Here is an 18227-nt window from a genome sequence, read left to right on the forward strand (position 1 = left end):
ATCCAAATTATGACTCCTATTTTATTTCTAGGTTGCACATAAGACAGGAGTCTATATTGAACAGAAATTAGTTAATTATTCAGATTGAAAACTGGTTTCTCAAAACAAAATAGTTGTGCTCAATTAAAAAAATTATGAATTGTACAATTTCAAATACATATTTTTCTGTCATTTCTCTATAAAATATTGTCACATTCTTCTGTCTTTTTTAAGCAGGGTAATGTTGGCAATTCCTTTTTTATTAATACTATGGAAACATCCAATTTGATTTCACTACCTAAAGAAAAAAATGGCACTGAAAACTGTACAAATGTGACATTCGAATTTGAATATTACATTTATACAACACAGTTGTAGACTAGAAATCCAATTTGAATTCAAATGTGACATTTAAATTCAAATGTGACATTCGAATTCGAATATTACATTTATAAAACAGTATAAGACTAGAAATACTATTTCGAATTTGAATGTGACATTCGAATTCGAATGTGACATTCAAATTCGAATATTAGATTTATGAAACACAGTATTAGACTAGAAATACCATTTTGAATGTGACATTTGAATTCGAATGTAGCATTCGAATTTGAATATTACATTTATAAAACACAGTTGTAGACTAGAAATACTATTTCAAATTTGAATGTGACATTCACATTTAAATGTGACATTCAAATATTACATTTTGAAATTGAATGTGATATAAAATACATAGGTAAACATTCTATTATTCAATGAATATTTTCAAATGTTATTAAAAAAAATTGAAAACAAAAATTTGAAAATAGAATGTTAGAATGTTATATAAACATTTGAAATTCGAATGAACAAATTTGAATATTACATTTCAAAATTCGATTTGAATGCACAAACGTATCAAAATTCGTTTTAAATTGCAAATTTTTAGAAACATTCGCCTATCCCTACTGGTTAGCAGGCTGAACTATAAGTGGGAGGATTCATGCTTAAGGTGGAATAGCATGATTATAAATCAAGCTCACGATTTAGCAAAATGTGCTCACGATTTAGCAAAATGTGCACACGATTTAGCAGAATATTTGCACAATTTAACAAAATGTGCTCACGATTTAGCAAAATGTGCACACAATTTATAAAAAAAAATCTTGTGTGACATTTTTGTGGCTCCGTAAAAAACAAACATATATCATTGTATTAAAAAATATAGATGTGTTTCTATGTATATATTTTTATATCCTCTGAATGTATTCATGATTTTATCTTTAATGTAAGGTCACAAGGTTGTGCTCAAAGTATGGAAGTTATTTTTATAGGTCAGTAATTACTAAAACTAAGTCAAGGTTATATTGCTGTTCATAAGACATTATGTGTTTGTGTTGTTTTTTTTTTTTACAGAATTTTGATAGATGGTCCATTTGGAAGTCCTTCAGAAGAAGTTTTAAATTATAAAATTAGTCTGTGTGTTGCTGGAGGCATTGGAGTAACCCCATTTGCATCTATTCTCAACCATTTGCTGTAAGTAAACAATTTATTTTCACAATTAGACATATTTGTCTGATTAATAGCATTCGGCTAGATTACGAGTGGCGCGTTAAGGTAAAAAGGAGCGTTAACAGGTCCTAAAGCTGCTTTTTTACGCCCGCTGGTATTACGAGTCTTGCAGGTATAGGTGTACCGCACACTTTTTTGGCCTTACCGCAAACCAACTTACGTAAATTTCATAAAGGCTTTTTTCAATGGGATTTACAAAGCGCTGGTATTACGACTTTGTCCTGGGAGGCCAAAAAGTGAGCGGTACACCCTCTACCGCCAAGATTCCTAACGCATTTTAAAGTCAGTAGTTATGAGTTTTACACTACAACGCTGTTGCATAAAACTCATAACTAAAGTGCTAAAAAGTACACTAACACTCATAAACTACCTATTAACCCCTAAACCGAGGCCCTCCCGCATCACAAACACTATAATAACATTTTTAACCCCTAATCTGCTGCTCTGGACATCGCCACCACTATAATAAACATATATATTTTTTTTTTATTTTTTTTTTCAAATAATTTTTATTGAAGTCATAAAAAAAAAAGATACAGCATATGGGGTAAGCCCCAAAACATTTATACATCGATATATACGTAGTATAGTTAGCAACATAATACATTCACATATCTCCAATGTTACTATACAACGTGGGCTAATTCACAATGAGACTTCAGTTTTATTATAGAGTAAGAGAAGTGTAAAACGAACCGTAATGGTCCCCTCCCAGCTATATAAGAAAAAGAGTAAGGTATCTAATCAACTCAGGTTAGGGCTAGGGAGGAGATAGCTCTATATTTTTATGGGGTAGGGGGGGAAGCAGCGGGCAAGAGCCGCTCAGAGTAGAGTAGGGGGGGGTGGGTGGGGTGGGGGGAGGGTGGCGGAGCCAATTAGTATGTCGGGGTAGTAGGCAGAAGTTGCTCAGGGTATAGTAATTTATATGCCTAGTTGGGAGGCAGTCAATAAGATAGATAAGGGTGGGTCTCAAGAGGGTTATGTGGGAGGGGGGGTGTATTAGTATGTATGGGATATAAAGGGTTTCTGTGTGAGCTCCTCTCCTGGGGAAATGTCAACTATAGACGATGCGGGAAAAAGGAAAAGGGGTATGACCCGCAGGCAACCAGTACCGGCGGGAAAGGAAGGAGAGGGCTCAACAGTAATAGGGTGTGGGCAGTGTAGGTAGTAGTAGGTAGTACCTATGATGTATATATTTTCTAACAAGCATGTCATCCTATGATATATCCATGATAACAGTACCGATCTATATGCTTAAAGAGCTCCACTGAGGGTCATGGAGAGTCTGCACTAACATGTCATGTGTATGAAATCACTCCAAGTAACATGAGCAAAATTCTTAGCATGCGACTCTGCCTCGGCCACTGGCAGTGCGGAAGGATGCTGAGATGTACTGGGGTCTCTGTGAGCAATATTCTAATGTAATGCAACATGCAGAACACTTTCTACCATAATCCCCGTAGCATAAGTATACACCTATGTACAATCATAGAAAAGAAACATTCATAACCTCACGACCATGAACCCTCCATGTTGTCACAGCTAGAGATAGTTAGCATATATAATATCAGCGTATTGCAAAAATATTGGCAGATTGTGGGGCTACATGCAACTATGTCCTATCAGGATAAAATTATGCATCATAGTTCACTATTGTAATATCAAGTATAATGGTATGGAAACATATTACATGTATGTTGATAGTGAGGCTTTAAAAGTGAGGCCCCCTCTATGATGCAATAGTATTTTGGACAGGAGATCTGAGTACTGGAGTGAGTCCACACTGGCTGCTAGGACCTATAGAGCTGTATTAGAGGCTGAGCTGTTATTGTATGAAGGTTTAAACCTAGTTTAACTCCAATAAAACCAGGTGGTATGTGATATGTATGTCTATGTGCTAACTGCAAAAATGATAGATTTTGTGATACAGCATAGAAACAGTTAAATTCAACGAGGATACACCAAGTACATGTCAGTAGATAGCAAAACCATCATAAAACATTTAGCGGGTTTTGTATAAGCTAAACATAACCATATAGACTTTGTTACTGTAGAGTTTAAAATGAGCTACTAAAGCTGCTAGCTTATATATACTAGTAATAGTTATGAGGATGCTGTCTTGGAGTAGCTATGTTGTGCAGTGCTTAATAATAAGGTGTGTCAACTCCATATTAGTGAACATTATAGAGATAAAACACACTAATACACTTATTAGCATAAATTGAAAATGTTAGAAAAACTGTGGTAAGACAAACAGTCGCATGGCCTTAACAAGCTCAGTTCTAAATGAAAAGGAAAACTGTCCCAACAATAACTAATTAAACACAACCAGTGCCCATGGAACTCCTCATCAGACAATTTAAATGTGTTATCATTAACAGTGACCTGTGGGGCTTGGGGAAAACTAAAAGCACTGCAGAAGTCACATATAGAGTTTTCATCTGTTGTAGGGACAGCAAACAGAAGAAGCGTTGCATCCCCTCATTAACCTATACCGTATAAGGTAACTAAGCTGCAAATGCCTGTCAATTCCCATAACCCAAATGTCCAGCCTGTAAGGGTTAAGTCTTTGCCAGCTACAGTGCAGTTTATGGAATCCAAAGGTGATAATCTCCCGGGGGAGATCGCAGCTGCAGGCCATCTGAAGATATTAGGCTTCTCCACATTTTGGTTTACTGCCGGCGGGACGTCACTGACTGACTCAGGGTGAGTTCTGGGCATAGGAAAGGTCTTACCAATATCGGAGCGCAGTCCAGGTTTCTTTCTAACAGGGCGCTGCTCCAAACAAGCATTCAAGGCAGACGTTGTGACTGCCTGTACCTCTGAGGTCTTTCCGGAGTAGTAAGAGCTGACAGCCAGATCAGAGGAGCGCGATCCGGTTCTGCTCCGTGTTCTTTCAGGGTCCCCCACAGGTAAAGTGAGCTCCTGCTTCACCGGGATTGGTCTGGGCTCTGTGTCCATTGTAAACTTAGACAGGGGAGGTAGCTCAGCCAGTCTAGTCTCCTGACACTGCGACTCAATATCCCTCACACTGGCTCTGCTTGATAGACATGGGTCTCCCTTATTCTGTGGCGCAGTTATTGCGTGACTGAGATCGCCGAAGTGGTGAAGTGTCTGTAGTTCTAGGGCCTTGAATAGAGCCCGGATCTGCAAGTAGGAGTCTTCTGCCATATTTGAGGAGGGTGTTTGGATAAGACTGAGCAGTGCGGTAGAGTAGGGCAATGCCATACGATCGTCAGTTTCAGATTATCTACAGCCTGTCAGGGCTTGAAAATGGCGGCAGCATAGTAGGCCTCAGAGTAAGATCAGGGTTTACCGGCCACATCCAGAGTGCAGTTATTGTGACTGAGTAGTAAATTCTTCTCTGGAGAGTTTGATCTCAAACCATTTCCACATGGCCAGTGGAATGGCCCTAGCAGATGGGTTTTTAGGAAAGTGAACCACAGAGCTCCTCTATAGTGTGGACATTCCTCCCGGATGTCGGCTCCGCCCCCCTATAATAAACATATTAACCCCTAAACCGCCGCACTCCCGCCTCACAAACATTAGTTAATTATTATTAACCCCTTAAGGACCAGCGACGTACCCTGTATGTCACTGGTCTTTTTTTGGGACTTCATTGTTTTATAGCACGGTCTTGCCACCAGTGTTGAGACTGCTCTATTAAACAAAGCCTGCTGGAGGGAGGGCATTCATAGCGTGTTCTTGCTAGACTAATGCTATTATGTCCTGAAAAAACCATTAACGACCAGTGACATACATGGTACATTGTGGTCATTAAGGGGTTAACCCCTAATCTGCTGTTCCTAACATCGCCACCACCTACATTATACTTATTAACCCCTAATCTTCCGCCCCCAACATCGCCGCCACCTACCTACATTTATTAACCCCTAATCTGCCATCCCCAAACGTCGCTGCCACTATTCTAAATTTATTAACCCTTTAAACCTAAGTCTAACGCTAACCCTAACACCCCCTAACAAATATAATTTAAATAAATCTAAATACAAATTCCTATCATTACCTAAAAAAATCCTATTTAAAACTAAATACTTACCTGTAAAATAAACCCTAAGCTAGCTACAATATAACTAATAGTTACATTGTAGATAGCTTAGGGTTTATTTTTATTTTACAGGCAAGTTTGTATTTATTTTAACTAGGTAGAATAGTTACTAAATAGTTATTAACTATTTACTAACTACCTAGCTAAAATAAATACAAATTTACCTGTAAAATAAAACCTAACCTAAGTTACAATAACACCTAACACTACACTACAATTAAATAAATTCCCTACATTAAATACAATTAAATAAATTAAATAAAATTAGCTAAATTATCACAAAACAAACACTAAATTACAGAAAATATTACAAGATCTTGAAACTAATTACACCTAATATAATAGCCCTATCAAAATAAAAAAGCCCACCAAAAATAAAAAAAAAACTCTAGCCTACGATAAACTACCAATAGCCCTTAAAAGGGCCTTTTGCGGGGCATTGCCCCAAAGAAATCAGCTCTTTTACCTGAAAAAAAAATACAAACAACTCCCCCAACAGTAAAACCCACCACCCACACAACCAACCCCCCAAATAAAAGCCTAACTAAAAACACCTAAGCTCCCCATTGTCATGAAAAGGGCATTTGGATGGGCATTGCCCTTAAAAGGGCATTTAGCTCTATTGCAGCCCAAAGGCTTAACCTAAACAATAAACCCACCCAATACACCCTTAAAAAATCCTAACACTAACCCCCCGAAGATTCACTTACCATGAGAAGTCTTCATCCAAGCGGCAAGATGTCCTCAACGAAGCCAGCAGAAGTGGTCCTCAAGACGGGCTGAAGTGGTCCTCCAGACGGGCCGAAGTCTTTATCCAGACGGTATCTTCTATCTTCATCCTTCCGATGCGGAGCGGCTCCATCTTCAAGTCTAACCCTAACCCTAACACCCCCTAACTTAAATATAATTAAAAGAAATCTAAATACAAATTCCTATCATTACCTAAAACATTCCTATTTAAAACTACTTACTTATAAAATAAACACTAAGCTAGCTGCAATATAACTAATAGTTACATTGTATCTAGCTTAGGGTTTATTTTTATTTTACAGGCAAGTTTGTATTTATTTTAACTAGGTAGAATAGTTACTAAATAGTTATTAACTATTTACTAACTACCTAGCTAAAATAAATACAAATGTACCTGTAAAATAAAACCTAACCAAAGTTACAATAACACCTAACACCATACTACAATTAAATAAATTCCCTACATTAAATATAATTAAATAAATTAAATACAATTAGCTAAATTACCAAAAAAACAAACGCTAAATTACAGAAAATAAAAAGCAAATTACAAGATCTTTAAACTAATTACACCTAATCTAATAGCCCTATCAAAATAATAAAAAAAAAAAAACCCTAGCCTACAATAAACTACCAATAGTCCTTAAAAGGGCCTTTTGAGGGGCATTGAAATCAGCTCTTTTACCTGAAAAAAATACAAACAACCCCCCATTAGTAAAACCCACGACCCACACAACCAACCCCCCAAATAAAAGCCAAACTAAAAAAACCTAAGCTCCCCATTGCCCTGAAAAGGGCATTTGGATTTGCATTGCCCTTAAAAGGCATTTAGCTCTATTGCAGCCCAAAGGCCTAACTTAAAAAATAAACCCACCCAATACATCCTTAAAAAATCCTAATACTAACCCCCGAAGATTCACTTACCGGGAGAAGTCTTCATCCAAGCAGCAAGATTTCCTCAAGGAAGCCGGCAGAAGTGGTCCTCCAGATGGGCAGAAGTCTTCATCCAGACGGCATATTCTATCTTCATCCTTCTGACGCGGAGTGGCTCCATCTTCAAGACATCCGGTGCAGAGCATCCTCTTCTTTCGATGGCTAACGACGAATGAAGGTTCCTTTAAATGACGTCATCCAAGATGGCGTCCCTTAGATTCCGATTGGCTGATAGAATTCTATCAGCCAATCAGAATTAAGGTTGAAAAAATCCTATTGGCTGATGCAATCAGCCAATAGGAATGAGCTTGCATTCTATTGGCTGTTCCAATCAGAATGCAAGCTCAATCCTATTGCCTGATTGGATCAGCCAATAGGATTGAAGTTCAATAGGATTTTTTCAACCTTAATTCCGATTGGCTGATAGAATTCTTTCAGCCAATCGGAATATAAGGGACGCCATCTTGGATGATGTCATTTAAAGGAACCTTCATTCGTCGTTAGCCATCGAAAGAAGAGGATGCTCCGCACCGGATGTCTTGAAGATGGAGCCGCTCCGCGTCAGAAGGATAAAGATAGAAGATGCCGTCTGGATGAAGACTTCTGCCCGTCTGGAGGACCACTTCTGCTGGCTTCCTTGAGGACATCTTGCCGCTTGGATGAAGACTTCTCCCGGTAAGTGAATCTTTGGGGGTTAGTGTTAGAATTTTTTAAGCGTGTATTGGGTGGGTTTATTTTTTAAGTTAGGCCTTTGGGCTGCAATAGAGCTAAATGCCTTTTAAGGGCAATGCAAATCCAAATGCCCTTTTCAGGGCAATGGGGAGCTTAGGTTTTTTTAGTTAGGCTTTTATTTGGGGGGTTGGTTGTGTGGGTGGTGGGTTTTACTTTTGGGGAAGTTGTTTGTATTTTTTTTCAGGTAAAAGAGCTGATTTCTTTGGGGCAATGCCCTGCAAATGGCCCTTTTAAGGGCTATTTCTAGTTTATTGTAGGCTAGGGTTTTTTTTTATTTTGGGTGGGCTTTTGATAGGGCTATTAGATTAGGTGTAATTAGTTTAAAGATCTTGTAATTTGTTTTTTATTTTCTGTAATTTAGTGTTTGTTTTTTTGGTAATTTAGCTAATTGTATTTAATTTATTTAATTGTATTTAATGTAGGGAATTTATTTAATTGTAGTATAGTGTTAGGTGTTATTGTAACTTAGGTTAGGTTTTATTTTACAGGTAAATTTGTATTTATTTTAGCTAGGTAGTTAGTAAATAGTTAATAACTATTTAGTAACTATTCTACCTAGTTAAAATAAATATAAACTTGCCTGTAAAATAAAAATAAACCCTAAGCTAGATATAATGTAACTATTAGTTATATTGTAGCTAGCTTAGTGTTTATTTTATAGTTAAGTATTTAGTTTTAAATAGGAATTTTTTAGGTAATGATAGGAATTTGTATTTTGATTTCTTTTAATTATATTTAAGTTAGGGGGTGTTAGGGTTAAGGTTAGACTTAGGTTTAGGGGTTAATAACTTTAGTATAGTGGCGGCGACGTTGGAGGCGGCAGATTAGGGGTTAATAAATGTAGGTAGGTGGCAGCGATGTTAGGGGCGGCAGATTAGGGGTGAATAATATTTAGTGCAATGTGGGAGTACGGTGGTTTAGGTGTTAATATGTTTATTATAGTGGCAGCGACGTTGGGGGCGGCAGATTAGGGGTTAATAAGTGTAAGATTAGGGTTGTTTAGACTCGGGGTTCATGTTAGGGTGTTAGGTGTAAACATAAAATGTGAGTCTTCGTTACTGAGCTTTGCGCTGCTTTTTTGCAAGTGTTAGACTTTTTCTCAGCCGGCTCTCCCCATTGATGTCTATGGGTAAATGGTGCACAAGCACGTACAACTAGCTCACCGCTCACTTAAGCAGCGCTGGTATTGGAGTGCAGTGTGGAGTGCAATTTTGCTCTACACTCACTTCTTGCCTGTTAATGCCGGGTTTATAAAAACCTGTAATACCAGCAGTGTAGGAAAGTGAGCGGTGACAATAGCAATTCACTCCTGTTACCGTACAACTCGTAATCTAGGCGATAGTTACTAATTCTTTGTTCCATAGTAGCATAGAGTTTTTAGCAGATAAGGATCAAACTGATTAGATTTTGAGCACACATACATTTTAGAAGTGCTAAAGTTTATGAAGTATAGATTTGCTAACCAATATACTCTGAGATTCTAACTCAGAGATTGACAAGCTCTGTTCTCATGCATTTGGTTTTGCAGGTGTTATGGTTGCATTACCAGTTGTGCAATGGTAATTGCGGTGGCAAATGCTTGCTGCCCTTGAACACAGCTGGACAGGTTTCCTTTCTGGCAGCTTGATATGTGGGGACGTATGCATTTAAGTGATTACATTAAAAATAAAAAATAAAAAATATCAAAATGATTATGAAAATAAAGACATTATGGAATAAAGAGAAAGTTACCATGCAGAGAAATAATATTATCTAATCTAAAATTCCAGATAAAATTTTCTAAAATTCTTACACTTAAAAAAGAAAATATTATATATATATATATATATATATATATATATATATATATATATATATATATATATACTTTCGGAATTATTAGGCAACACTTATAGGGTTATTTATGAATGTAAACAAAAATAAGAATAAAAAATAACCCATAGGAGGTGGAATTTCACTTTGGAAAAAATGAATACGCAATATTTGTAAAGCAATAAACAGTCCAAAATATTTTAAAACACCAAAAATGTCTTTATTTGGGAAAAACAAATGCATTTGGTGACAACAAATGATAACAAATCCGTCCAATTGTGTTTTTGTGAAATCCCTGATGGAATCCAGTCGAGAAAGGCTCAGGCAGGTTCACTTCAAATTATTTGGATAAGATACAAACATCTGAATAGCAGGATGGTTGCTGTGAAGACCAGCTTGTGATTATAACACTATAAATGGTGTCTCTCCACACCCAGAACCGTGCGTAGCAGATAAACAGCTCTCAAGTTACAATTGGCCTTGCTAAAATTATCTAGCAGACCTTTTGGTAGTGACGGAACTTCATAGGTTATTGCACCAGACCAGAGAACTTAGTGCAACTGTGAGTTTAAAATCTGTCAAATTCGCTTTGGTTACCTGAGGATACAGTGTTGTGCTATGTGTTTGTACCTGAACTTTTCAGTTTTTTTATTTATTATCTTTCTATCTAAATTACTACATTTTTAATTACATGTTTATTTTTTTTATTTTTTTATAGTGGTTACTGTGAATTTCAACCTCTTTGCTTAAACTGACAGATATCCATCCTTCTCAAAAAGCAATTTCTTCTCAGTCCAAAGTGCTTTTCATGAAAATACTTTATTGAAGAGCTGATTTTAACACAAAATAGAAAAAAGCCCTTGCATGCAGGAACATAGAACATAGCAAATTATTGAGGCTCAAACTCTTATAGTAACTGACAGTGGCTTAAAGGGACATGACACCCACATTTTTTCTTTCATGAATTAGAAAGAGAATGCAATTTTAAACATCTTTCTAATTTACTTATATTATATAATTTGTTTTATTCTCTTGATATTCTTTGCTGAAAAGCATATCTAGATATGCTCAGCAGCTGCTGATTGGTTGCTGCACATAGAAGCCTTGTGTGATTGGCTCACCATGTGCATTGCTTTTTCATCAACTAAGGATATCTAAAAAAATGAAGCAAAATAAATAATAGAAGTAAATTGTAATGTTGTTTAAATTTCTATTCTCTATCTGAATCATGAAAGAAAGATTTTGGGTTTAGTGGCCCTTTAAGTGTCTTTTCACTGCACTGTGAAACACTTGATATGATATCTCCTTGCAAAGTTACATTATGCAATTGAAAATGCTTATATCATTACATATAATTTAACTATGAGGTAATTATAACTACTAGACATGCTATACAAAACAAAAAACTGAAGGTAAAAATTACACACTTCAGGTTTTTATTAATTTGTAACCAGTTAACCATTTTACCTAATGGTTTTGGCTAAAATTGTTTCTAAACCTTTAAAAAGCAGAATAAAATATGAAAACAAAGAAAAACAGTTTATGACTGGAAATGGATAAAGCTGTTTAAAAAACTGGGGGGATAGAGCAGTCTCAAAATCTGTGTATAAAGGACAGAAAGGGCCAGATTACAAGTGGAGCGCAAACATTTGGGTGCGGGCAATAAGGGGTTTATTGCGGATGTTTCTGCTTGTCAGGTTTACCACTGGTATTAAGAGTTTAAAGTAAACACGATCACTTGAGTGCAATCATGATTTACGCTAGAATGGTAACTGTTTCACAAAATAAAAAAGTGTCACAAAACACATCAAAACTAAATTACAAAGTATAGTTACACCCATAATAACACATTCTAATAAAAATTACTAAAAAATAAAATATTGCACCTTAAAGTTATAAGGGCTCAAAGATATGAGGCCTCCGGTGTTAGAAAAAAGAGGAAGGCAAAGGGCTTTAACATAGAGATACATACATATCTAGAGATCTATATGTATGTATATATATATTTGTATATATGTGTGTACATATGTATTTATTTATATGTGTATATATGCATTTACAGACATATATACACATATAAACACATAAATGCGTATGTACAGATATAATTTATATATATATATATATATATATACATACAGTGAGAGAAAAAAATATTTTATCCCCTGTTGATTTTGTACGTTTGCCCACTAACAAAGAAATGAACAGTCCATAATTTTAATTTTTAAAAAAAGTTATAAATTGATTTGCATTTTAATGAGTGAAATAAGTATTTGACCCCTTTGCAAAACATGACTTAGTATTTGGTGGCAAAACCCTTGTTGGCAATCACAGAGGCCAGACGTTTTTTGCAGTTGGCCACCAGGTTTGCACACATCTCAGGAGGGATTTTGATCCACTCCACTTTGCAGATCCTCTCCAAGTCATTAAGGTTTCAAGGCTGATGTTTGGCAACTCAAACCTTTAGCTCCCTCCACAGATTAGGCCACAGACTAGGCCACTCCAAGACCTTAATTTGCTTCTTCTTGAGCAACTCCTTTGTTGCCTTGGTCGTGTGTTTTGGGTAATTGTCATGCCTGAATACCCATCCACAACCCATTTTCAATGCCCTGGCTGAGGGAATGAGGTTCTCAAACAAGATTTGATGGTACTTGGCCCCGTCCATCGTCCCTTTGATGTGGTGAAGTTGTACTGTCCCCTTAGCAGAAAAACACCCCTAAAGCATAATTGTTCCACCTCCATGTTTGACGGTGGGGATGGTGGTCTTGGAGTCATAGGCAGCATTCTTCCTCTTCCAAATACAGGGAGTTGAGTTGATGCCAAAGAGCTCGATTTTGGTCTCATCTGACCACATTATTTTCACCCAGTTCTCTTTTGAATCATTCAGATGTTCATTGGCAACCTTTAAGAGTGCTCCTAATCTCAGCTTGTTACCTTTAAAAAAGACTCCTGGGAGCCAGAGATCTTGCTGATTTATAGGGGATCAAATGCTTATTTCACTCATTAAAATGCAAATCAATTTATAACTTTTTTGAAATGCGTTTTTTTCTGTATTGTTTTGTTGTTATTTTGTCTCTCAATGTTCAAATAAACCTACCAGACTGATCATTTCTTTGTCAGTGGGCAAACATACAAAATCAGCAGGGGATCAAATAATATTTTCCCTCACTGTATATATATATACATATATATATATATATATATATATATATATATATATATATATATATATATATATATATATACATACAGTGGGGCCAAAAAGTATTTAGTCAGCCACCAATTGTGCAAGTTCTCCCACTCCCATGAGAGAGGCCTGTCATTTTCATCATAGGTATACCTCAACTATGAGAGACAAAATGTGGAAACAAATCCAGACAATCACATTGTCTGATTTGGAAATAATTTATTTTCATATTATGGTGGAAAATAAGTATTTGGTCACCTACAAACAAGCAAGATTTCTGGCTCTCACAGACCTGTATCTTCTTCTTTAAGAGGCTCCTCTGTCCTCCACTCTTTACCTGTATTAATGGCACCTGTTTGAACTTGTTATCAGTATAAAAGACACCTATCCACAACCTCAAACAGCCACACTCCAAACTCCACTATGGTGAAGACCAAATAGCTGTCGAAACAAAATTGTAGACCTGCACCAGGCTGGGAAGACTGAATCTGCAATAGGCAAGCAGCTTGGTGTGAAGAAATCAACTGTGGGAGCAATAATTAGAAAATGGAAGACATACAAGACCACTGATAATCTCCCTCGATCTGGGGCTCCACACAAGATCTCACCCCGTGGGGTCAAAATGATCACAAGAACGGTGAGCAAACATCCCAGAACCACATGGGTTGACCTAGTGAATGACCTGCAGAGAGCTGGGACCAACGTAATAAAGGCTACCATCAGTAACACACTACGCCGCCAGGGACTCAGATCCTGCAGTGCCAGACGTGTCCCCCTGCTTAAGCCAGTACATGTCCGGGCCCGTCTGAAGTATGCTAGAGAGCATTTGGATGATCCAGAAGCGGATTGGGAGAATGTCATATGGTCAGATGAAACCAAAGTAGAACTGTTTGGTAGAAACACAACTCGTCGTGTTTGGAGGAGAGAGAATGCTGAGTTGCAACCAAAGAACACCATATCTACTGTGAAGCATGGGGGTGGCAACATCATGCTTTGGGGCTGTTTCTCTGCAAAGGAAACAGGACGACTGATCCGTGTACATGAAAGAATGAATGGGGCCATGTATCGTGAGATTTTGAGTGCAAACCTCCTTCCATCAGCAAGGTCATTGAAGATGAAACATGGCTGGTTCTTTCAGCATGACAATGATACCAAACACACCACCCGGGCAACGAAGGAGTGGCTTCGTAAGAAGCATTTCAAGGTCCTGGAGTGGCCTAGCCAGTCTCCAGATCTCAACCCCATATAAAACCTTTGGAGGGAGTTGAAAGTCCGTGTTGCCCAGCGACAGCCCCAAAACATCACTGCTCTAGAGGAGATCTGCATGCAGGAATGGGCCAACATACCAGCAACAGTGTGTGACAACCTTGTTGTGACAAAACCAATCTCGCTACTGTATATTGGAGGGCCTGTTATGGAACATTCTTTGGGCTGGAGGTACATGGGCTTAAGGATACCCAGAGACTGCATGGAAATATGGAATTTTATATGCTGGACACCCCATGTACTTTCATAACTCTGTCTTATGTCTATGTCACCCTGTATCCATAAATACAGGATGGGTACAGGGTGTGAGTGCCCCTTGTGGGAGCAATTGTGACTCTATAAGCCAAGTGGGCATAAAAGACTTTATAGCTAATAAGAACTGTTCCTATATTCTCTAATAAGATGTATTCTATGTATGTTTCAGATCTGATTGTGTCTCAGGAGTCTGTCTGGGTAAACTGATTGTGTTTTGTGTAATTATGTTAACTAGACTGCCCAACATCAGATTGTCTGAGTAAACGTTCTTCCCTAGTTAATTAACTTAATATGTTAATCTGTTTTACCTGTGAATAGACAATTGTTAGAGGTTTGATGCATTGTTCATATGTTTGCTTTACTGTTAAACCAATGCCCTTTGTAACCTGAAGCCAGGGTGTATAAATCTGTGTGCTGCCTTCAAATAAAGTAGACATTCTGTTTTTAAACCTGAAACTGGCTGGGTTGTGAATTGCTGATTCCCTATGCAGGACATTGTTCCCTAGTACTAACCCTTGGTACACTGCTGGTACCGTAACACTTGTGAAGACTTACAGAAAACATTTGACCTATGTCATTGCCAACAAAGGATATATAACAAAGTTAAAATATATATATATATATATATATATATATATATATATATATATATAACATGGAAGGGAACTGCACTCCAAGACCGGATCAGGTACACATCCTGTGACTCAGTAACATCCAGCCCTGGGTGCTAAATAGCACTCCAAAAAAAGCTGTGATGTCACCAGAGCCACAGGCAGTTAACCCCAGTCCGGAATGGGTGCAAGAACCAAGGGAGATTACAAATAAAAAGTAATACAACACATAGAAACACCCAGCACTCACCAGCTAGCTCACAGCTAAGATAAAATCACAACTGGAAAGGTTAGTCACCGCATCTGGCCAAATGGGAAAGCTCAGGCACCACGTCAAGGTCCTTTCCTTAGCCTGAGTCCCTAACACAGGCACACCATCATGCGAGCTCACAAAGCTAAACAAACTGAGAACAAAGAAGGGGTGCACAGGTGGCTGTAATCACCCATAGAAAATACAAAACATGGAAGGGAACTGCACTCCAAGACCGGATCAGGTACACATCCTGTGACTCAGTAACATCCAGCCCTGGGTGCTAAATAGCACTCCAAAAAAAGCTGTGATGTCACCAGAGCCACAGGCAGTTAACCCCAGTCCGGAATGGGTGCAAGAACCAAGGGAGATTACAAATAAAAAGTAATACAACACATAGAAACACCCAGCACTCACCAGCTAGCTCACAGCTAAGATAAAATCACAACTGGAAAGGTTAGTCACCGCATCTGGCCAAATGGGAAAGCTCAGGCACCACGTCAAGGTCCTTTCCTTAGCCTGAGTCCCTAACACAGGCACACCATCATGCGAGCTCACAAAGCTAAACAAACTGAGAACAAAGAAGGGGTGCACAGGTGGCTGTAATCACCCATAGAAAATACTAAACATGGAAGGGAACTGCACTCCAAGACCGGATCAGGTACACATCCTGTGACTCAGTAACATCCAGCCCTGGGTGCTAAATAGCACTCCAAAAAAAGCTGTGATGTCACCAGAGCCACAGGCAGTTAACCCCAGTCCGGAATGGGTGCAAGAACCAAGGGAGATTACAAATAAAAAGTAATACAACACATAGAAACACCCAGCACTCACCAGCTAGCTCACAGCTAAGATAAAATCACAACTGGAAAGGTTAGTCACCGCATCTGGCCAAATGGGAAAGCTCAGGCACCACGTCAAGGTCCTTTCCTTAGCCTGAGTCCCTAACGCAGGCACACCATCATGCGAGCTCACAAAGCTAAACAAACTGAGAACAAAGAAGGGGTGCACAGGTGGCTGTAATCACCCATAGAAAATACAAAACATGGAAGGGAACTGCACTCCAAGACCGGATCAGGTACACATCCTGTGACTCAGTAACATCCAGCCCTGGGTGCTAAATAGCACTCCAAAAAAAGCTGTGATGTCACCAGAGCCACAGGCAGTTAACCCCAGTCCGGAATGGGTGCAAGAACCAAGGGAGATTACAAATAAAAAGTAATACAACACATAGAAACACCCAGCACTCACCAGCTAGCTCACAGCTAAGATAAAATCACAACTGGAAAGGTTAGTCACCGCATCTGGCCAAATGGGAAAGCTCAGGCACCACGTCAAGGTCCTTTCCTTAGCCTGAGTCCCTAACACAGGCACACCATCATGCGAGCTCACAAAGCTAAACAAACTGAGAACAAAGAAGGGGTGCACAGGTGGCTGTAATCACCCATAGAAAATACAAAACATGGAAGGGAACTGCACTCCAAGACCGGATCAGGTACACATCCTGTGACTCAGTAACATCCAGCCCTGGGTGCTAAATAGCACTCCAAAAAAAGCTGTGATGTCACCAGAGCCACAGGCAGTTAACCCCAGTCCGGAATGGGTGCAAGAACCAAGGGAGATTACAAATAAAAAGTAATATAACACATAGAAACACCCAGCACTCACCAGCTAGCTCACAGCTAAGATAAAATCACAACTGGAAAGGTTAGTCACCGCATCTGGCCAAATGGGAAAGCTCAGGCACCACGTCAAGGTCCTTTCCTTAGCCTGAGTCCCTAACACAGGCACACCATCATGCGAGCTCACAAAGCTAAACAAACTGAGAACAAAGAAGGGGTGCACAGGTGGCTGCAATCACCCATAGAAAATACAAAACATGGAAGGGAACTGCACTCCAAGACCGGATCAGGTACACATCCTGTGACTCAGTAACATCCAGCCCTGGGTGCTAAATAGCACTCCAAAAAAAGCTGTGATGTCACCAGAGCCACAGGCAGTTAACCCCAGTCCGGAATGGGTGCAAGAACCAAGGGAGATTACAAATAAAAAGTAATACAACACATAGAAACACCCAGCACTCACCAGCTAGCTCACAGCTAAGATAAAATCACAACTGGAAAGGTTAGTCACCGCATCTGGCCAAATGGGAAAGCTCAGGCACCACGTCAAGGTCCTTTCCTTAGCCTGAGTCCCTAACACAGGCACACCATCATGCGAGCTCACAAAGCTAAACAAACTGAGAACAAAGAAGGGGTGCACAGGTGGCTGTAATCACCCATAGAAAATACAAAACATGGAAGGGAACTGCACTCCAAGACCGGATCAGATACACATCCTGTGACTCAGTAACATCCAGCCCTGGGTGCTAAATAGCACTCCAAAAAAAGCTGTGATGTCACCAGAGCCACAGGCAGTTAACCCCAGTCCGGAATGGGTGCAAGAACCAAGGGAGATTACAAATAAAAAGTAATACAACACATAGAAACACCCAGCACTCACCAGCTAGCTCACAGCTAAGATAAAATCACAACTGGAAAGGTTAGTCACCGCATCTGGCCAAATGGGAAAGCTCAGGCACCACGTCAAGGTCCTTTCCTTAGCCGGAGTCCCTAACACAGGCACACCATCATGCGAGATCAGAAAGCTAAACAAACTGAGAACAAAGAAGGGGTGCACAGGTGGCTGTAATCACCCATAGAAAATACAAAACATGGAAGGGAACTGCACTCCAAGACCGGATCAGGTACACATCCTGTGACTCAGTAACATCCAGCCCTGGGTGCTAAATAGCACTCCAAAAAAAGCTGTGATGTCACCAGAGCCACA

The 18227-nt window shown here is 38.9% G+C and overlaps 1 protein-coding gene across 2 annotated transcripts in view; it reads left to right on the forward strand.

Annotated features, from left to right (window-relative positions):
• Positions 1-18227, forward strand: part of NOX4 (NADPH oxidase 4) — a 719402-nt gene that overhangs the window by 567037 nt on the left and 134138 nt on the right. Inside the window, exon 14 of one of the 2 annotated variants that reach the window (XM_053708631.1) lies at positions 1378-1497. The exons of the other annotated variant lie outside the window; for it this stretch is intronic. Within the exon in view, the coding sequence (XP_053564606.1) occupies positions 1378-1497 (120 nt within the window). The remainder of the gene's footprint in view (positions 1-1377; positions 1498-18227) is intronic. 2 annotated transcript variants of the gene reach the window in all.

Source organism: Bombina bombina, chromosome 3 (assembly GCF_027579735.1).
Source record: "Bombina bombina isolate aBomBom1 chromosome 3, aBomBom1.pri, whole genome shotgun sequence".
NCBI lineage: Eukaryota > Metazoa > Chordata > Amphibia > Anura > Bombinatoridae > Bombina > Bombina bombina.